Source organism: Sardina pilchardus, chromosome 22, assembly GCF_963854185.1.
Source record: "Sardina pilchardus chromosome 22, fSarPil1.1, whole genome shotgun sequence".
Classification (NCBI taxonomy): domain Eukaryota; kingdom Metazoa; phylum Chordata; class Actinopteri; order Clupeiformes; family Clupeidae; genus Sardina; species Sardina pilchardus.
Window position 1 is genome coordinate 12667373 of NC_085015.1, and position 22500 is coordinate 12689872.

General features: G+C 43.0%; 3 protein-coding genes across 6 annotated transcripts in view; 2 read left to right on the plus strand and 1 right to left on the minus strand.

Annotated features, from left to right (window-relative positions):
• lipf (lipase, gastric) overlaps positions 1–13982 on the plus strand; it is a 19037-nt gene extending 5055 nt beyond the window's left edge. Inside the window, exons 4-10 of the mRNA XM_062526376.1 lie at positions 5538–5736; positions 6587–6696; positions 7384–7520; positions 8124–8270; positions 9529–9600; positions 11530–11598; positions 12272–13982. Of these exons, the coding sequence (XP_062382360.1) occupies positions 5538–5736; positions 6587–6696; positions 7384–7520; positions 8124–8270; positions 9529–9600; positions 11530–11598; positions 12272–12505 (968 nt within the window). The 3' untranslated portion in view covers positions 12506–13982. The remainder of the gene's footprint in view (positions 1–5537; positions 5737–6586; positions 6697–7383; positions 7521–8123; positions 8271–9528; positions 9601–11529; positions 11599–12271) is intronic.
• A 98-nt stretch (positions 13983–14080) lies between these two features.
• ankrd22 (ankyrin repeat domain 22) lies at positions 14081–18647 on the minus strand. Its single transcript, XM_062526378.1, has 6 exons — positions 18307–18647; positions 16791–16982; positions 15904–16011; positions 15681–15758; positions 15021–15119; positions 14081–14670 (listed from the first exon to the last, which is right to left on the minus strand). Exons 1-6 carry the CDS (start codon positions 18325–18327, stop codon positions 14593–14595), a joined length of 576 nt encoding a protein of 191 aa, XP_062382362.1. The 5' UTR covers positions 18328–18647; the 3' UTR covers positions 14081–14592.
• stambpl1 (STAM binding protein-like 1) overlaps positions 18458–22500 on the plus strand; it is a 24675-nt gene continuing 20632 nt past the window's right edge. For 2 of the 4 annotated variants that reach the window (XM_062526369.1, XM_062526372.1), the window contains exons 1-2: positions 18458–18641; positions 19854–19920. The gene's annotated coding sequence lies outside the window, so the exon portion shown is untranslated. Of the gene's footprint in view, positions 18642–19592; positions 19696–19796; positions 19921–22500 lie in introns of those variants that run through there. The other 2 variants (XM_062526370.1, XM_062526371.1) reach the window with 2 other exon arrangements.

Below are 22500 nucleotides of genomic sequence, written 5' to 3' on the forward strand. Positions count from 1 at the left end.
GGGATCTGCTGGCCATGTAACAGGATATTGGTCTGTGTGTTGTGCTGCCAGTTTACAGACAAGCCAGCGCACACACACACACACACACACACACACACACACACACTCAGGCACAGGCACACAGTCAGAGTAGAAAGTGGTTTGCCATAATTTTACTTTCTCTGTGTTGATACTCCATGTCTTTGTTGTTGACCAATTCTTTCAAAGGCTATTTGCAGTAAATCTAGTTTTGACGTTTTGCATTGTAATCAATCCAGAATCAGGACAAACAGCAATAAGACAGATTTAGACATCAAAGCTGATATATTTTTTTTAAAGGAATGTTTATGTTAAAGTTAGTTTAGTGTAGAGGATTAATCTGTTTAATAGTATTTGTTAAAAAAAAAAAAAGTGAGACAGTGAGCCCTAGTTACTGGCAACTGGCAATGAGCAAAATCAGATGTGCATGAAATAAAACTATTTACACAATTTGGCAGAGTGATTTTATTAATTAGTAATGCCATGACTCTTAGGTAACCTTAGCTCATGCACAAATGACGTATGCCTGACAGTAGCCTGACAATAGCCCTTTTTCCATAAGATTTTCAAGAGAATTATCTTCTTAATGGAAAAAGGACTTATGAAACGTGGGCCTAGTATTCCGTATCAGATACTGAGGAACAGCTCATAAACAGCTGACCCCACGGGTCACGGAAACTCCTCGCTGGGCACAAGGCGCATGCCATGAGCGGAGCGCAACTTGAGGAATGACCTCTCGTGACCTCCGACTCATTCTCTCCCCAGCAAGGTCTGCGTCAGTTGTCATGGCGATGACCACGGGAGAAATGACTGCTGTTGCACATGAAAAGCCTGTGCCTGGCTCGGTTAGTCATTCTTCCGTCTCAACCTTCCTCTCCTCTATTTTCTGAACCGCTTTCTTTCCTTCCTCTGTTTCGTCTTTTTTTTTTTTGCCGTTGTGGTGAGTGCAAACGGCATCCCATGTTTTTTTTTTTTTACTGGGTGAAAGATGACCATCCTGTTGTGCTGCAGTTCCTTGTCCATTTCAACCAAGCAAATCCAAAAAAGTGGAACTCAGAACTTCAAACTCAGAACTCAGAACTCAGAACTCAGAACTCGCAAATCCACCATGGCAATGGGTCTCAGAAATTCCATCTCAGAAATACTCATTGGTCCAAACTTTCTCCTCTCCTGGACCTCCCTGTTTCCGATCATTCAAGTTACCTGGAGCGTAGCCTGTAATGAGATGGCATAAGTGACTTCATACTTGCCGTACTGGGTGCAAAGATCTGTCATAGAATGTCTCCAAAGGTTGATTGGGATTATGACTAGGGATTCTTGATGACATTAAAGGAAAGGTCAGTGTTGCAATTATGATTGATGAAAGTTATAAAAAAGATATGTTGTGTACAGTTACGTCTGTAGTTAGATTATAGTTAGGCTTATTAGGCATATGGTTATGCAACTGTGCCCTGTGTGGCAGATACTGATAGAGGTGAATGCCGGTTGTAGTCTTCATTGTGGTCTACATGGAGGTATAGAAGTTCATGTAATGACTGTGTTCAGTCATTGTATTTCTGGCTGGTATTGTCATTTCACTGCTATAAACATCAGCGTGCTCGATGAAGGCACATAGATCTGAGTATTCGCCCTGATTGAGGCGAGTTGGGTTGTAACCCTGTGTCCCAGTCTTCAACAGATTGCAGTATTGCCTCAGATCTACAGTAGATGTAGTTCTTGCTTAGATGTAAACACAGATTGAGCAGTATGGGGTGTTTTGAAGTTATATACTGAACTTTTGATAAAGTGATTTGTGGTTAGTATCCCAGAAGCAAACGCCTGAGTGTTTTACTGTAAGAATCACAGCTGTGTGTTGCCTTTTGAGAACACTTCAGAGAGCACAAGAACCTGGTTGAGTATCCTTCACATCCTTCAACAGCCCTGTTCTCAGTTCTCATGTTTGGTTAATGAGGATGAGCGGCTTTCTGCCTTTTTTTTTTTTTTACTGTCATTTGCCTGAAGGGAGTTATTCACTGTCCCCATCTCCTCAGTGCTTGCTTGAGGGCTCTCAGGCGTTTGGGACTCTGCAAAGTGCCTTGAGACACTTTCAGTTGTTCTGTCGCTATATAAATACAATTGAATTGAATGGAGGTAAAGGGTTACCCGTGTTGAGAAGCGCTCCACAGAGATGCCCACGGGGTTCAGGTGGCAATTATCTCTTGAGTTATTCTATTTTAAGTGGGAGGACACTGTGATTTATTACAGTGTGTAACTGGCATAGTTAATAAAGACTACTATGTGCAATATGTCAAATATACATATACAGTATGTAATATATATGTCACATAGCCTAACCCTAACCTCACTTACATAAGTCATAAAGAATACTGTGTAACCCCACTCTTCATGTATGTATGTATATATATTCCTTACTCTGCCCCATCCTTAAACTTAATAATGCATAGCACAGAACACATTGTTGTGATTCATTAATGTGGCATTAATTCCTCAATGCTTTATCATACGTGGTGTGAACTGGAGCCACTTTTCCTTCCCCTTATGGTTCTGCGGTTGCGGTAGGCAAGGGCAGCTCTGCAGGCCTGGCTTTAGCGGTGTGTGTGTGTGTGTGTGTGTGTGTGTGTGTGTGTGTGTGTGTGTGTGTGTGTGTGTGTGTGTGTGTGTGTGTGTGTGTGTGCCAGCAACTCTCTCAGTGATGGTAATGGGGGGATCTCCCCAGGTCGGCACCATGCACTTTCAGTGACCTGCGGAGTTTATGCAAACTGTAGAATTATGAGTGTGATGTTGCTCGGGTTGTTATGGAGATTGGGTCTTTAAATATGCTGCTTCATCAGTCAGACAAGGGATTTAGCATCAAAGAGATAGAGAGAGAGAAAGAGAGGGAGAGAGAGAGAGAGAGAGAGAGAGAGAGTTTGTGAGTGTGTGTGTGTGTGTGTGTGTGTGTCCAGAGGCTTGTGTGGGTTTAGCAGGGTCAGTAAATGTATTCTGATATTTGATGAATAAATCAAGAATCATCAAGCTGTTTGTTTCGTACATTTGTGTAGTGTTTGTGCGTGATGTTTGTGTGTCTCTGTGTAGGGAGGGCAGTGTGTGTGTGTGTGTGTGTGTGTGTGTGTGTGTGTGTGTGTGTGTGTGTGTGTGTGTGTGTGTGTGTGTGTGTGTGTGTGTGTGTGTGTGTGTGTGTGTGTGTGTGTGTGTGTGTGTGTGTGTGTGTGTGTGTGTGTGTGTGTGTGTGTGTGTGTGTGTGTGTGTGTGTGTGTGTTGAGGCTCGCTGACATGCTGGAGATGCATCTAATTTCCTGCTGTCCCACTTCTACCAGTCTCTTAGGATGAGTGCTAAACACACACACACACACACACATAACCCCCCCCCCCCACACACACACACACACACACACACACACACAATTCTACCTAGGTTTCAGTGTACACAGACTCTCACTTTGAATGGTCTGTCTTCCTCCTCTCCGAGTTTCTGTTCCAGTTCTTTGAGTAATCATTAGATATCATAAAGAGAGTCAGGCCGCTTCCAGTAAAGATCACATTCCAGCCGAAGAAAAGGAAAAATAAAATACATGTTCATGTTCAAATGACTACACATCCAATGAGCAGGCCAACAATTCCCAGTGGAAGCATGGAATAGTTATGTCAAGTCCCAGCGCCATCCTCAGATCTAGAGTCTGGAGTGTGCTAGCCTGTGTGTGTGTGTGTGTGTGTGTGTGTGTGCGTGTGTCTGTGTGTGTTATTGCCAGTGTATGTGTGTGTGTTAGAGAAAGAGAGAGACTGTGAGTGTGAGTGTGAGTGTGAGTGTGAGTGTGAGTGTGAGTGTGAGTGTGAGTGTGTGTGTGTGTGTGTGTGTGTGTGTGTGTGTGTGTGTGTGTGTGTGTGTGTGTGTGTGTGTGCGTGTGTGTGTGCGTGTGTGTGTGTACATGTGTTTGTGTGTGTGTGTGTGTGTGTGTGATAGAGAGAGAGAGAGAGAGAGAGAGAAAGTATTGTGAGTGTGTGTGTGTTGTATGTGTGTGCTCTGTGCGTGTATGTGTGCTTATGCATGTGCGTGCGTGTGTGTGTGTGTGTGTGTGTGTGTGTGTGTGTGTGTGCGTGTGCACGTGCGTGTGTGAGTGTGCGCCACAAGAATGGTCGACACAAAGTAAAGCAGTCTTGTCAGACAGTAGTGTGCTAGCGCTCTGCTGAACCTTGGCTCACTTCCTGTTTCTAACTCACATGGGTTACAACGCCCCCCCGACCCCCCCTTACCCCTCCACCCCTCCCAAAAAAGAAGAAAAAAAGAAGAGCCACGGCCATGCTCAGAACACCCCCAACTTTAGCTTCGGATTTGTTAAGCAGGTGCTCCCTCTGTTGGCCGGTAGACGCCATTGCACTTTGAAAGAAGCCATGACATCATCATCATGTCCGTGCGAGCGCTTGACACAGACGCAGGAGAGACAGTCATGTGTGCCAGGGCTGGCGGAACAAAAACATTTTGACTCTCGGAATTCATCCGTATATTAACGACTGATTTTCTTTAACGGATGATGACCGCGATTAGCATCGTGGCTATTATTTTACTTGTGACTGTGTACGTCCATATGTATGCAAGGACAGGATGTATTTTTAAAAGAGGATCACTGGGCATGAAAGTAAATAGTCACTGTTGATCCCTAGCAGGTCTGAGTAATCATCCAAAAATATTGTCGTCTTTCAATCCAGATGTTTGGCGCCCATGCACATCTCCATGTCTGTGTGTTATCTCTGTCTCCTCATCTATTTTAACAGCAACCTGCCAGGGACTGCAGATGAGAACTAGCTAGTGCTGCCTGTCTAAATCTGGGACAGTTATATGGCTTTATTCAAATGTTAATCAAGCCTGATAGAGTTCAGGCGTGGTGACTGAATTCAGGCTTGAGCTTGGCCATGGCCATGAACAATGTCAAGAAAGGCTATATTCTATTGTCTTTGAATGTATTTGATCATTTCAGGCACAGATAATTTCCTGTCTATCAGCCCCGGTTAATGCATGGACCCTGTCACCTTTTAAATAGAAAACTATAAACAATCTACGGTGGCCCACAGAGTTCAAATTACCGCTCGCAGCATTTTCAACCACTCGGCCAACACATCACCTCTGATATCACCTCTGATATTCTTGAATTTCCCCTTGGGGATCAATAAAGTATCTATCTATCTATCTATCTATCTATCAGTCATCGATTTCCTTTGAGTCCTGATTTCTCCAGCGAGTGCCATACAGTAGTACAAAAAGAGTTCTTCAAGTGTACCGCACGCACATCCAAAAGCGATGGAAAGTGTGTGCTGGACTGACATGTCAGGAAAAAGAACAAGAAGTCCGCACAGCAGAATATGCTCCTCTGGGTTTTTTTTTAATGGTAAATCACCACATGTAACGTTTCAGGCTATACAGTACATCCCTTAGACTTCTGTTAGATTTCCGCTGACGTGTCCGACATGTGTGTGTGTGTGTGTGTGTGTGTGTGTGTGTGTGTGTGTCCTATGGTTTCTCACAGATCCCAGGCCAGTGGTGTTTCTGCAGCACGGGCTGTTGGCTGCGGGTAGTAACTGGGTGACCAACCTGCCCAACACCAGCCTGGGCTTCACGCTGGCAGAGGCTGGCTTCGACGTGTGGATGGGGAACAGCCGGGGCAACACCTGGTCAATGAAGCACGTCAGTCTCACTCCTGACCAGGACAAGTTCTGGGCATTCAGGTACATACAGCTCACAGTATACACATGCCAGACACACATACACACATACTGTACATGCACACACAAATACATGCACACACACACACACACACACACACACACATGTGCACACTCACACGCACACACACACACACACACACACACACACACACACACACACACACACACACACACACACACACACACACACACACACACTCATACAAAAACACACATTCAAACACACACTGTGTGTGTCAACAAATGTCAATTCAGCCAGGAATACTCAGAGACATAACTGAAGTTAACGAAGATTTTAATCAGAATAGAAATTAGCAACAATGAGAGTCTTTGGCGTAGGCCCCGTCCTAGGTCCAGGTCACTGAGTGTGCGGACCCTGGCAAATCCTGCCGGAACGAGAAGCAGGGGCGAAGCCTACCCCCTGGACAACTGGACGAGGACCAACCTGGTGGTGATTAGGGAGGGAGGGTGGGAACATCGAAAATCGGCACCTGAAAGCAACAAGGCAGGTGCCTGGGCAGAGTCATTAATAAAGCCAATGTAGCCTGGTGATTGGTCGAAGGTAATGAATGAATGACGTATTAAGTATACCCGGCAGAACTACGCTGCAGCTACGCAAGCGCTACATTATATTCCAAATAGACTTGTTTCGTAAGTTGGTCATTCTAGTTTGATAATTGTTTTACCACATTAGCACCCCCCCTGATATTGGATCCAGTGAGAGTCATGCCATGAAGACAATTCATTTGACATGGAAACACCATGTGAAATTATTAGGAGAGATTCATGTTTTCACAATGGAAATCACAATTAGATCATCTCTTTCTGTTGTTTATTTGTGCTTTTGTAGCTATGATGAAATGGCCAAAAAAGACCTTCCTGCAGTCGTCGACTACATCACCAAGACCACTGGCCAGGAGCAGATCTTCTATGTCGGCCACTCTCAGGGAACAACCATCGGTAAGCACTGCCATCAACTGCCACCAACTAGAATATTGACACATTTTAGATGGATAAAGTCATATTTGAATAGTACCAAGACAATCTAGAATAGAATCTAGAACTCTTCAATTTAGAATCTAGAATAGAACAATCAAGTCCTAAACCAGACGCAGCTTCTCCTCTGCAGAACTCATCTGATTTGAGTATCACTGAATCTCTACTTCCTTTGAGTCGCGGCGGGTTTCAGTGGGATCACGTGACGCGCTCTTATCTGCCTTTACCGCAGACTTATCATCCCAGTGATTGAGTCTGAGTTCCTTTTCTCTAATGCATCCCCATCTAATCAGCTCTCTCTCATTGTCTGGAGCCTGCATGTCCTCTCCCTGATTGGCTTTCATGTCCCCTGCGTCTCAGGGTCATATTTTAACCCCCCCCCCCCCCCACACACACACACACACACACCACCACACCAACCCCTTATTACTGTGCTTATGAGCCATAATATTTTATCTTAATATCAAAATAATAATGTTTTAGATACTGTGTGCAGATGTTGTAGGCAGCATATTCACAAATAGGAAGGAACTGAATTAAGATGAAAAGAAAGAGAACATTTGCTGCCATTTTGTTGGGGCTTGAATTGTTTTCAGTGGGCAGGAATGGATGCATTTTAACCAGCGGTTGCCATTGTTTTCTCTCTCTAAGCCTTCATTGCGTTCTCCAGCATGCCTGAGCTGGCCAGTAAGATCAAGATGTTCTTCGCCCTGGCTCCAGTGGCCACCGTGGCGTTCACCGAGAGCCCCATGACCAAGCTGTCCGTCCTCCCCGAGTTCCTCATCTGGGTGAGTGACAGCAGCACTTCATCTGTGTCTCTGTCCCTGTCTACCCTCTCTCTCTCTCTCTCTCTCTCTCTCACACACACACTCTCTCTCTCTCTCTCTCTCACACACACACTCACTCTCTCTTTTACTATCTCTCTCTCTCTCTCTCTCTCTCTCTGTCTCTCACTCACTCTCTCTTTTACTATCCATCTTTCTCTCTCTATCTGTCTCTCACTCACCCTCTCTTTTAGTGTGTGTGTATGAACTGCTCTTCATCTGATTGTTTTCGTCACTGTGCCTGAAGCTACAAGCGTATACATTTGAAAGCAGTCATATCAGCCCTGTGGCCTGTGAAGGCCTATAGGAGTTATGCAAGGTCAGGTCAGAATGCACAGTGGGGTCAATGCTTGGTATGTCGCGTTCAGCTATGTGATCTCTGCTAACATTGGCTAGATGTGTTTCTGAATTCTTGCCTTGAGAGGAGTTACATATGGGTAGTTCAGAAAAGTTGAGGTCAATTTAATTTAGTGTTCATTATGTTTAATTTTACTGATGTGGTGTTTAGTCTTGAGCGTAGGAGAACGATACTGATTTATGTCAATGCTGTGCTTGGAATGTTTGCAGGATATCTTTGGCGACAAGGACTTCTTCCCGCAGAACGATCTTATCAAGTTCTTTGCGACCAAGTTTTGCTCCAAACAGCCGCTCAGCGTTCTGTGTGGAAACATCTTCTTCCTGCTCTGCGGCTTCGATGAGAATAATCTCAACATGGTATGGAACAAAGTCCAGTTACCTATGTATAATCTCGATGAGAATAATCTCAACATGGTATGGAACAAAGTCCAGTTACCGATGTATAATCTCGATGAGAATTATCTCAACATGGTATGGAACAAAGTCCAGTTACCTATGTATAATCTCGATGAGAATAATCTCAACATGGTATGGAACAGAGTCCAGTTACCTGTGTATAATCTTGATGAGAATAATCTCAACATGGTATGGAACAAAGTCCAGTTACCTATGTATAATCTCGATGAGAATAATCTCAACATGGTATGGAACAGAGTCCAGTTACCTGTGTATAATCTCGATGAGAATAATCTCAACATGGTATGGAACAGAGTCCAATTTCCCAGTTACCTGTAAAGCCCAATTCACACCAAAGATTCCCGACACGACGAGACCGAGTTGCACCGGTGTGAATTAGAAGTTGCACGTAGTTGCAAGCTGTCGCAGAGCATTCAACATGTTTAGTCGCAGTTGCAAGGTTTTAGAACATCGCGTCATGTCGCGTCTCGTCTCGTCGGGAATCTTTGGTCTGAACCCTACTTGACAGAACAGAATAGTTTTGATCGTCACTTTCACTCTTGTGGTCACGTGATTGTAGTGACTGCACGAGTCTAACCTGTTCCTCTCATAACCTAAAGCTACATGTGCCAGATATGCAGCACCCTCCACATTCACTGGCACCGCTGGTAAAGACAAGTTTAAAATAGATAGCATAAAAATATTCATATTTTTGGAATGAATCTTAGTTTCTCAATGATTTTTTTCAGTAATGAGGAAAGAAATCCAACCTTGAGGGGGAAAAATGTTTATTAGATGATGTTTATACCTCTTTTTTTCTTGTCTTTAAAATGCAGAGGACACATTTCCTACAGGACAAAATGATAACTTAACCATTACTTTACCAGATGTGCCAATAAATGTAGCCTATAGAGGGCGCTGTAGATACCTTTGTCATAGTGCCACTACTCTGTCAGTGAGTCAGATATTAATCCTGAAATGTGTATTAGTGCACACAGATTGTTGGTGGTCAGAATGCATTTGGACAAGTTATCAATCTTGCATCAACAAGCTAAACATGATGAATATGCTGTTTCATCATCCCACATTATAGCCTACTCTAATGTCTAAAGAGAAATTATGAACTCAAAGCACTTCATTAAGAGCATCAGTAGCCTACTTTTATCATCGCTTTTGAATGATTTATATCCAAGTCATTTATTTATTTTCGCTTCTTCAGACGAGGACGCCCGTGTACACAACCCACTGCCCTGCTGGAACCTCTGTGCAAAACATGGTCCACTGGTCCCAGGTAAGTAACGACAGAACTTAAACTGCTAGAGATCACTAAGCTAAATAAGTAACTGGGAAGCCACACTGGGCACGCCCTGTAGGCATTCCGTTCACGGAATGTGTACGGCAACAATCAGCTTCCGATGTAATCAATGGAACTGCCATAGATATAAGTCTATGGGAACTGCCCACAATGGTCAAGAAATTGGCCATTCTTCCCTCTTCTGCTGGACTCTTGTATTTCATGACGTCCATTTCGTGAGCCACGTAACTCTCCTTGAAGATGCACAAAAGAAACCGCCCCCGCGTCTCAAGGAAGTGTTCACTGTTGTATCTAACATCCATGGCGTATTTTTAGCAGCACTGTTAGACATCCCTGGGGTGTTTAAATAAGAGTCAGTGACGCATGACGTACCGATCTACTCCCCACCAGAGTCTGAACACCAGTGTGTGCTGTACAATCGCACTGCTGACACTCTCAACAGTGCAACACACTTCCTTTTTTCACACAACTGGTGAGCACAACAGGTCTGCATGTGTGAGCATAAACACTGTGTCAGTCACACACACACACACAAACATAAACACATAAATACACACACACACTTTGCACAAAAGTGAAGACATCAACAAAGACTGTGCTGCTGTCACAAGGGTAGACACTCACACATATTCTGTCTCTCTCTCTCTCTGTCTCTCACACACTCTCACACGCTTTTCTGCCCCCCCCCCCCCCCCCCCACCCGTCACTGTTTCCCAGTCTTCCCAGCAGGCAAGCCCCATCTGATCGCTTTGATCTTTTTTTCCCATATTTTTTCCATATTTTTTAATCCTCTCTGCTCTTCTTTCACGTGAGACTGTTTGGTCCTCTTGAGGTTACACCCACAGCACATCACCCTTGACACCCTCCCCTCCCCAACACTCCCCTCCCCTCCCCGCCCCTCCCCAACACTCCCCTGAGAACTGTCAACTTTATTTATGCCTCTTCTCCCTTATTTGACAGAGCTGTGTCATATATAGCGTTGGCTTTTATGACCGCTTAATGATTTGCCAAATGAATACCTTCCGTTTCCAATCTGCGGCAAGATAAGGGAGTCATTATCCTGCCAACGGATGGCGCAGTGTTTACTGTCAGGGCCCCGTTGGCAATTCACACACACACACACACCGAGCACGAAGAGCGACACACTAGTTTATAAATAATAGTTGTGTGGGTGTCTCTTTCAATCAGGCAAGCACTGTGCGCTTCCTCCCTTTATTAAACCCCTGTGTGTGCTGGCTCCTACTGCTGCAGCCTCTGTTTGAATGGAGAAGATGAATTGGCTAGTTGAGGTGTAAAGGCATCACTGATTGGGTCTGGTGGAGAAGCGCTCCCTCATACACTCTGTGTCATGCACAGATAAGTGCAGAGCACAGAGCTCTGGTAAACAAGCTTTTTGCAAACATGATATGGGGTAAGGCCTGAGTATACACAAGAACAGCAGCATACAGTACTGGATACAATGTGATATATATACTGTATATATATATATATATTGTGTGTGTGTGTACGTGTGTGTGTCTGAGTACACACACACACACACACACACACACACACACACACACACACACACATACAGTAATTTCCTGTGTATTAGCCACATTGTGTATAAACCGCAGGACAGTGTTTTATACAAGTTAAAAGAAACAAAACTATATTGATACCATATTAACTGCCCCCATATACTGTAAGCCATGCCTGATAGTTGAGAAATTGCTTATATGTTGTTAATGAAAAATATTGAATGATTGGAGGTAATGGTAAAAAGTATGTGTGTGCGCATCTACATGTGTGTGTGTGTGTGTGTGTGTGTGTGTGTGTGTGTGTGTGTGTGTGTGTGTGTGCGTGTGTGCGTGTGTGATTGTGTTGTGTTGATAAAAAGGTCATACGTCTGATTCCTGTCCATAGGCTGTGAAAGGTGGGAAGCTGATGGCTTACGACTATGGCAGAAAAGGAAACATGGAACATTATAACCAGGTAAGCCCATTTCAGCCATGACATCACACTCTGAGGCCATCAGAAGCTACCATTTTTATCAGAGCCATGGGTCACACTGTACTTAAATACTCAACAAACACTATGAGATTATCAACTGACACTCTTGACTACAACTTATGGTTAAGGTCGAGGCTGAAGTTAGTGGTTGGATTTGGTTAAGGTGATGCCCAGTTCAATCGTTCAATCACAATTCCACACACTGAATTTGATCTCTCTGGGTGAACTATCCAACCAAAGTTACTGAGCCTTTTTCAGTAGGTTCATTCCATTCTCAGTTGAGACAGCATGCCTTGTGAAAGACTACTAGATCATTCCACACCACCCATAGTTAAGTCAACAGCAAACAGTCTGCCATTTAACTTTTAGGCCTGTCTTTTCAGAAATAATATGGCAAACACCATGGTAAATAAGGGAAGGAGGGGTGTGTAGAAAGAGAGTTGAGCAAGGAAATCCACACCTGGTTAGATTCAAATGCATATTCCGTCTAGGGTGACCATACGTCCTTTTTTTTTATCCGAAATGACGACAAAAGGGCAAAAATGAGGACGCACAAGAGAGGTCCGGACAAAGGGCACGAAAACCAGCCTGTCCTCCCGAAATCCGGACGTACAGTATGATCACCCTAATTCCGTCTCTTGCCTTGTTTCTGCAGACCACCCCACCCATCTACAACGTCCAGGACATGAAGGTGCCCACGGCCGTCTGGTCCGGTGGCCACGACACCCTGGCCGACCCCAAGGACGTCAGCGTGCTCCTCACGCAGATCCCCAACCTGGTGTTCCACCGCGACATCCCGCACTGGGAGCACCTGGACTTCATCTGGGGCCTGGACGCTCCACAGGAGATGTACGGAGACATGATCAAACTCATGAGACAGAATCTGTGAAGGCCCAAAAGTCTTTGCAGTTTAGAGTCTGTGAAGGCCCAGAGTCTTTGCAGTTTAGAGTCTGTGAAGGCCCAAAGTGTGGTGCCCCTTTCTCTTTCACACGGAGGTGTAAAAGTTTGGCTTCAGAAAGTAAAAGTCCTACCACATCATTTTGATCCAGCCATGATTTACTAAACCAGCTGATTCTAGTAGGCACAACTCCTCAGCCAGGTTGATGTAAGCTAATTAGTGAAAACTAATACAAGGTAGGACTTTTACTTTGTAAAGCTGGATTTTTACACCTCTGCGTTCATGCCTTTCTTTGTGTTTTTGTTTTTATTGTTAGGTCCACTTTCAAGGTCATTGGTTGCTATACTGAAGGGCTTTGAGTGCTGTTAAGTAGTAGTGTGTAACCTAACCCTTGTTTTTATTCTTTTTATTTTACCTCAGTTTTGAAGTTTTATGTACCTCAGTGTTGGAGCATTTCTTGATGAAGAGGAGTATAGGAAGTTCTTTAAGCCAGGGAGATTTTTTTTTTATGTAGCCTATGAGTGAGAGCTTACCTGCTACACCAACATGGCTCGTGTTGAATGATGTCTGTCCAGGTGGTATGGCCTACAAGAAATTGAGCTACTGTTTGTTTATCGAGGGCATATCTGAGCCGTCATATCCTGAAACTGGTGAATGCAGTGGGAAGTTTAAGTGTCATGTCGTTCCGTCTGAGTGGTGGTGATAGCCAGTAAAAGTACGGCTTAAAGAGGTGTAAAAGTACGGCTTCAGAAAGTAAAGGTTCTGCTACATTTTGGGTTCCAACCACTTACTTAATCAGCTGTTTCTAAGTAGCACAACTTAGGTAGATCGGCTAGTTACCTGTACAGTACCAATACAGTACTGTAGTTTCCTGTGTATTGACTGCATTGTGTATAAGCTGCAGGACAGTTTTGTATGCAAGTTAAAAGAAACAAAACCATAATAATACCATATTAACTGTCCCCGTACATTAACCTCATAGCTGAAGAAATTTTTGCAAAATCAATGTATAAACTGCAGTTAATAGTCAGGAAGTTACGGTACATGACAGGACTTTTACTTTCTGAAGCTGGAAATTTTACATCTCTGGTGATAGCTGAGGGAAAGGCTGTTCTTTTCTTCCTCTCTGTTCTCTCATGCATGCACTTTTCTCTTCCAAGATAGCATTACACTATGCTCTGATGCACATAATATAGCCAATGACTACTTTTTAAAATTATTTTTAACCACTATTGTAATGGTAAGTAAGGGATATGTAAGTAGGCCTACTTCTGTTGGCCTGTGCTTTAAACAACTTTTCTAAAAACAAAGTCCATTCCATGCACACTGTCCATTTTTAAAGTAGTGCACTGACCAAAGGCTGCCTTACACTATCAACATTTTATTAAAGTTTTGGCAATGCTGTCTTTTATCACTTTTACCAACATGGTTTACTCATGGATTTAATAAACATTTTCTGTCACTACAACTTCTCTCAGTTCAAATCAATTAAAATATATTTATGGTGTTTGGCACTTTGCCCAAAGTGACTTACAGTAAGTGAACACTACATTAGTTACAAAAAGAACTCTAAAACATCCTTTATTGAGACTTAAAAAAATGAGCATATGACATACGATTACTCAATTCAAGCATTGAATGTATGCAAACTGAACACTTAACTTTTAAGCAGAACTGGTTATAAAATAAATAGAAATTACTTACAAGGTGCAAAAACAATTGGGTCAAAATATTAAAGGCAAATCAATTATGTCACCAAGGCATAATTTTAGTGAGACAAAACAATGACTATGGACTCCACCGACACCAAGTGTTTTATGCTGTCCTGAAAAACACAGTGAAAACTTTAAAAAATATAAAGTGTAAATACAATTTTGTGCAGCACGTTTGTAAACTTTGAAATAATTCAAAACATGTGTAAGAAAAAAATTGTGTGTGTAATAGAACCAATATTGAGGTGACATTCCATTGCAACCGTCGATGTGCCCAAGAGACTAATGTTTTCATTCTGGCTGTTCCGATGTCCTAGGGGTAGACTTCAGAAGTCTCATAATGTCCCTCATGATGTCTTCACTTCCTTAATCAGATTTCTTCAACAAGGTGACAATCTTCTTAAACTTTCGCTTATTTGCAATATCCAGTGCAGTCTCTCCCTTCTGTGAGGGCACAGGAAATGACATCGTTCACAAATAACCCTAACACTTGAAGACCAAAGATTCTAGAACAGAGCTCTGTTCTAGAATCTTTGCTTAAGACCCATCCGTGATTGCGGTCACTGTGCTCACTTTGAAGCTTTGTTTACAAATAGCTGGACTCTTACAACCACAATTGTGTAACAGGGATTCAATCGCTTCATTCTGCAGTCATCACGTGACTACAAATCATGACTGAGTTCAGTGAAAGGCATCAGAATGTAAACTAGATGATGTTTAAGTGATGAGCTAAAATAATTGATTATTAAATCAAGAAACACACGGTTTAAACAGTTTCAACACGACTGACTTACGTTGTTCTTGATCGAAACGTCTGCCTCTTTCTCAAGTAGCAAAGGCACAATTGTGTGGCTTTTTCTCTGGCAGGCATAATGAAGCGCAGTGTTGCCTCTCTGCAAAACAGAAGACTTTCATTCCGCTGCACTGTATCTCAACAAATCAAGTAAAAACAGATTCCAAATCTGGCCGAATCCCAGGCCAGCTGGGGTGAAAGGGTTGGGTTAAGGGCGTGACTATGAGGGTGTGCCCATTTCCACATCATTGCAAGGCATTAGGTGGACTGATAATGGCCAGGTTTCCCAGATTCGTTAAGAAGCTCTTAAGTGCTAAGAACTTCTTAGGAGCATTCTTAGAACGTTCTTAGAGCGCTCCTAAGAAGTTCTTAGCACTTAAGAGCTTCTGAACAAATCTGGGAAACCCGGCCAATTGCATTAGGTGGACTGATAGTGTGAATTGCAGTGCTGCCAAAGTGTTAAAACATGTTGAAATGAATAGATGTATATGTGTGTGTGTGTGTGTGTATAATATGTAGGCCTATACTGTATATATATAGAGAGAGAGAGGGAGAGAGAGAGAGATACAGTACTGTATATATACTGTATAGAGAGAGAGAGAAAGAGAGAGAGATAGATAGAGAGAGCGCGCTTATTTTGTATGTTCAAGAAACAACTCACATAATCTTTGGCATTGACATCCACTTTGCTGCTCAAAACCAGCTTCATTAAATCCTCATTCTTCTTCTGCTTCTCAAGCTGTGTTGACACAGGAGATAATGGTGTCTCGTTAGCATAAAATGGAAGTAGGCTAAACACATGTAATTACTAAAACACAATTATACTGTATAAATACCCAACCACATGCTGCACACTTGAAATGACGCTTGGAAAGGTGCTTTACCAGTATTAGGTATCCGATTAACAGAATTGGCATCAGAATGGCGATCATGAGGTAATCCAGAAAAGAGTATGTTCTTTTGGCCGCATAGTGTAAACACGTCCTCTGTTTCTGTGGACAAAAGACAGACATGTTTGTCAAAACAGCGTATACTCACTCCCTGGTGGTCGACACTTCTAGAATGATAGCAACTTCTAGAATGCTATACCAATGGGTTCTAAAGGAGTTCACGCACGGCACAATGGCTGGGGTCACATTCAGTACACCGTCAGTCTGTGAACCACAATAAGACTCATTCACAGCGCAACTGACTCACGGTGGCTTTCAGAAACACTCCTGCTGTGTGGGAGCTGAAAATCACAGTACTGCCGCCAAATTGCTTTTTTGGCTTGGGTAGACCTTGGATGGTGGTTGAGTCATTATTTCATTTTGTGTATAAGTAACACATACACACACACACACACACACTTCACGTCACATAAAACGAGACGAAGATGAAGATGAAGAATGGCAAACATAGATGTCACACACACGTACACACACACACACACTCTGACTCTATCTCCCTCTCCCTCTCTTCATATCACATAAAATGAAATGGAAATAAAGAATGGCAAACATAGAGGTCCAAACACGCACACACGTACACACACACACTATATCTCTGTATCTCTGTCTCTCTCTTTCTTCACGTCACATAAAATTAAATGAAGATAGATAGATAGATAGATAGATAGATAGACTAATACTTTATTGATCCCCAAGGGGAAATTCAAGATTAAGAATAGCAAACATGATAGTGAATCTCGTTCCTTTTCGACTGATACTGGAATATTCACTAACACTTCAAGAAGTGCAACCACCATGCAACCTCCTGCATGGTGAATTACCTTGTTGCATATGGAAACATCTGCGTCCAAGTCCAGCAGGTACTTCACTACATGATGGTTTCCCCGTCGGCAAGCAGCAATGATGGGCGTTTCCCCCGACGACTCCTCTTGGACATTCAGACTTTTGGGGTTGTCCTTGTAGAGGCGGTAGACCTCGTGGGCATCATTCTCATAGGCCGCCTGGCACATTGGCTAAGGTAGTAGGATAGAATGATGTTGGGTTATTATCCCTTTGAATAGTTGATGTTTGTGCTCTGCAGTACTGTTAACCCACTAAACACACAGACACACACAGACACACACACACACACACACACACACACACACAGATACTATACAGCAACAAAAAACATGTCACTCCTATTTCAACCATATAATTACAATTGGCAATTGAACTAAACAGTACCAAGAAGTCATGTTAATAACTGTGACTTATGACCCAACAGTATGTCAGCGCCGGACTACCCAGGACTACACAGCAGAGGCTGCTCAGCAGGTTTGGCCACATGTGTATCTGATGTGACACACCCTTTCTAAACACATGCTACACCTCAAATAATGATGGTTAGACACATGACGGTTAGACACATCTCTGGTCATGTCCCTATCATCAGTGGGATCTTCAAATTATAGATACTCCCTAAATCCTTTGGTTCTCTACAGGACAAAAGCAACATCACAGCTTCAACATTTTGCTTTCCGTCTTGATATTATGTGTAGTCCTTTCATACAACCCTTTGCCCTGATGTCAGATCTGAAAATGTTGTTCCACCTTATTTAAGTTTGCCAGTTAGGACAGCACAAATGTTTGACTTGGCATGGATAGCCCAATCACACTGGAAGATGTTGCGTCAATCCGAACAGGAAGAAGGGTAATTTTGACTTGAGTAATTGAGATCTTCATGTCCTGTCTTGCGCCATACCAAACACATCATGCAACATCAAAAGATGAATAAACAGTCTGGACGTCTCTGAACCAACTTCAACATGTGTGCTTCAGAAAAATAAAAAACTTCCCAACACACTAGAGAATAGAAGCGCATTAATGTAACTGTCAATGCCTTTATCAATGAATATGGTAATCAAGATTGAAATTTTAAATGTAAGAAAAATGAGTATTTTGGAACAAAAGTAGACACAATGACGGTTAAATCAAGGTAGATTAGATAAGAACCATTTTACAGTGCATGGTTGACATTTGGCCACCCCAAGAATGCAGTTCTACAGCATAGGCTATAACATTTTAGTATTTTCACCACACACAATCTAGGGCACAGCAAACACGAATTTTCTCATTATGACACAAAGATAACTTGGTATAAATGCACCGGAGCTCGTTATGGAGCTCGTTGTTGGAAGAAGAACCGCCTCCTGAGAACGCAAGCTTGTTAAACGCATATCTTCCAGCAAATAAAACTCAATAGAATACAACTACCACTAGAACAGCTCAGTGCAATAGTATACAACTAAACCTAGAACAGCACAGAACAGTCAGATTAAATGTGTACACAACTACCTCTGAATACATTATCCCCATGTCTTCTAGTCGTCGTCGTGACGTATCCTGGTTAACTGAAAACACCTGACTACTCCAGGCACGCTTCAGAAAAAAATGTTTTCCCAGCTTTCTGGAAGTCCTTAAACTTAAAATGACAAATCGGAACTTGTCATTTTCATCCAGAAGAAAAAATTAGAGGTTTTGGGAGCGGCCCGTCACATCGGTGTATTCGATTTTATCCAGTCGTTGTTCTATCATATCGTCTGTCGACTTCCATCATCAGGGGGAAAGTATGACGCGCTGAGAGCGCAGCGTGTCTGAACAGGCGGAAGGCAACAGAGCAATCGCCTCAGGTAAAAGAGAAAATGGCACACTTTTCCTTTATGAGGTATTGGTGAATTAAAAAGAAAATTAAGTTAAAAATGAACATGTTGGTCTGTTGGTGTGTGGTGACATTAACAGTGTTCAAGATATAGGCCCATGAGACTCACGGCTTCCTGGCCACTGAAGTGAGAGACAATACAGTAGTTCACCCTAGTCTGGCAGGCAGGCCTACAAAATCAGCCAATGTCCCATAAGCTGAAAAAGGGGAAAAGGATGTAAGAAGAACTGATAATTTAAGTCCACAGTTGCAATTGTGAGGGGAGTCTACTGTCACAAATTCCCTGTGTAAAATATTATAGGCCTACACTTATTGAAAGTGTGAGAATCACACAAGTCAGTTATTTTGAAAATGTAAATCTTGCCATTCAGTAGGCTAGTGTAAAATATCGTGACAGGGATTTAGCGCCATCTAGTGAACATCTATGGGAAATTGCAATCAGCCTTGGACATGTCGCTTACTGCCAAGTCTTCAGGCAACATCAGTTGGCTACGGACTAGCTAACATCCAGGGTTGTAGTTGCGAACTGCTTCTCACGCATGTTCCACCAAAACACAACAAAATGAACTAGATGTAAAAAGATGTAGGTAGAATAACCTACTTTCGATGCAGCCGTTTAAAACAACGATAAATGAAAACGGGGCCAAAGCTACCTCAATCAGACTGTGAAGGATTGTTGCACTTTGTCCACGGACATCCTGCGTTGATAGCCTACAATGGCCTATACTGTATGATAACCTATCATCTCATTTTTCATGATGTAGCTTACGAGGTTGCAAAGGGAACCAGTGTAGATTTTATTCGAGGGCAGTGCGTGTGACGCGACCAGGCTAACTACAGTAGGTTACGTTGACCAGTGCCATTCTGGAGTGGTTTCATCCCCACCCCCTTCAGCTGTCACATTGTAATAACTGCTGCTACAGCCGCCTCAGCGTTGATTTGACTGCGGAGCTTTACGAACCATCTCCGGCGGTCCTTATAGGATATCTGGTTTGAAAGACAGCTATCAGCCATTTTTATCACCGGTAAACTTTCGTTGAGCCCAGAAACGTGTCTCATTCTGAATAATGGTTTTATGAAGTGACAAAGAAGCATAAACAAAAGCCAAAAAACGCGAGGTTTGGATATAAAAGAGCTCTGCCTTTTATTGACGCCAGGTTTCTGTTTTTGCACTGAATTCTAGCATGTGCTACATGTGACGACAAGGATGCGCGGAGCGTGGGACCAGCAGCAGCCCGGCTGAATAACTGGTAGGCTAGTGTTTCCCAAAATATTGCATGTTTTTATTTTGTACATTTCTAAGAATGAAAGTAAATTGAGTCTGTTGTTGTCCATACCCAATGCTGATTCATACCTGATGTCGATCGTACATTCCCAGGCGATGTGGCTTTGGTCGCTGTCGCACTTTTGAGAAACATAGCACAGGCTATGAGGGGATATGGGCTACTATAGTCTTTAAAAGATTATTGTCTTTAACACGCAGAGGTTGATTAACCATCGACAAGGGAATGTTGAACGTGCGAACGACTTGTGCTGAACTAGGGTGGAAGCGAACCTATCAGCTACACATCTGGATCAGTCAGTTTGACAGCTGAAATAGCCAGTAGTTACTTGAAACATTGTTTCGTAGCGTAACTATCAAGGTTATGGGGCCAGGTGGCCTAGGCTATAAGCTATCATGGCAATCGTAAATGTGAGACAGAAAGCAAACCGAATCGATCTTTTACCTTGCTTCCCTATTTCAAGTAGGTTAATCAGAATATTTACACGTCAGTTTATTGTAAAAAGGAAGTGAAATCACTGCGCCACACAACTTTCACTCAGTAACCTACTTTTTCTTTCTGTCACCTGTGTGGGCTCACAGTGCACTGATGCGTGTTTTGTTCATTAGCCTAACGAAATTCATGGTAGGATATAGACTAATAAAAACAACAGTTGTCACAGTTTAAGGCTATAAAGACTAAAGCCAATATTGATGGGACAACTTTCCTTAGTTTAGGTTTAGTTGTATTTAAAAAGTGGGGAAATTTGGCCTTAAAGATTGTCTTCTGATCCTAGAGGCCAATTAGTTCACTTTTCCCCCTGGCAATAATCAGTCATGAAAAACAAGGCACTCTTTCCTCATCCTCACGATTCAGGTTAGTGGACATTTTTTTACTCACATTCCTCCATTATTAGGACATCACAAAAGGCTTTGTTAGAACACACAAAACAGCCCCAGTTTTGACATTGGATGCTTTCTACTTGTGCCTTTTTTTTTTCCGCTTGTGGATTGAGCCTGAATATTAGGCTACATGGCATGGTTAAAATGATTTGCAGCAGGCAATACAAACAACTGGCAGCACTCTTAAATGATCACGGAGGTGAGTCAGCAAGCTATGCGGTTTTCAAATCACCACAGATGAACATGTCATGATGACTATTAAACTGAAATGTGCATGAAGGCTGGACAGAACAAAACGGTCTTTGCCGAAGAATAGGAGAATTGCTAGCAACATTGATTCTGTGGGTCAGGGATAGGGCGTCTGACTCTCCACTTTTATCAGTATGACCACCCACACAACACAGGGGACAGCGTTATACGTTGTCTACCACAAGACTCGTATTATGGAGCCCACACTCTAACAAGCACCCCCCCACCCCCTCGCCTCTCCTCTCCCAGGAGATTGATAGATGACTAATACTTATTATAGCCAAGATTTCCTTCAACCACGGAGGCGTGCTTTCATTGCAGGAGTCATTGATTATTTGGTAATTTGTGTCTGTCAAGAACTCTGTTGATGCTCTGCAGAAGCTTTGTCATTCTTTGTGTTTGCAGGTTTGTGTGTGTGGGTGTGTGTGTGTTAGAGTGTTTGCAGGTGTTTGTGTGTGTGTGTGTGTGTGTTTGCAGGTTTTTGTGTGTGTGTGTGTGTGTGTGTGTGTGTGTGTGTGTGTGTGTGTGATTTCCCTTCTTGTCGTTGTTGATGATGATTTGAGTGTTTCTGAAGCACTGAGAAACTACAGGTCACAGTCATAGTCTGAGGGCTTTCAGAGATAAGCGTGCGATTCCCCGGGGGAAAATAAGGCTGTCAACAGCTGACATGCTCACTCCTCACTGATAACTCTGTTTTGTGTGTGCCGCACCTCAAACCAGCAAGTGACCAGGAGGCTACTGTAAATCGTGGGAGAGAGGGAATCCACTGTCACTACTAGATACAGTAAATCCCCCCTCCCCCTCCCCCCTCCACACACACACACACACACACACACACGCACCCTCAGTTTGAGTGCATCCAAGGAGTGAATCTCGTCAAACGAGATTCTCATGACACCCGTAGTTGTTGTCTGATCTCTCCCCTCCTGCTGTTGCTTTTCAGGTGAATCAGACAGACGTTCAAAAATGTCTATTTTCTTTTCTTATCCTGTTCCTCCTGTGGAGCTTTATCCCAGCGACTGGGGCTGGTTGGCATGGTTATCACAGCTGCCTTCGTTTTTAAAGAACTTAACCTTCTACAATCCTTCCGAACTGGTCTTAAGACCCAGAGGACACATAGAAATGCTAACATATTTGACATTTACTGCAGTTTCACATGATCCTGGTCTTGCTAAATGAACTTAGTGATAAGAGCAGTCGTCACTGTTTACATGTAGAGCATACATTCCCTGTTATTTGCATGTGATTTGTGCATTAGCAGGAAAGTGACATACCCTTGGTTCAAAATCCAGCTCAGCTCACAGCAGGGATGTCTCTGGTGTTAAGTTACGCCGCTAGCTCACACTATGTACCTATTCTTTACACTACATCTGTTGCATGTTGCCATAGCAGCCATGGATGGGGAACGCACTGTAAT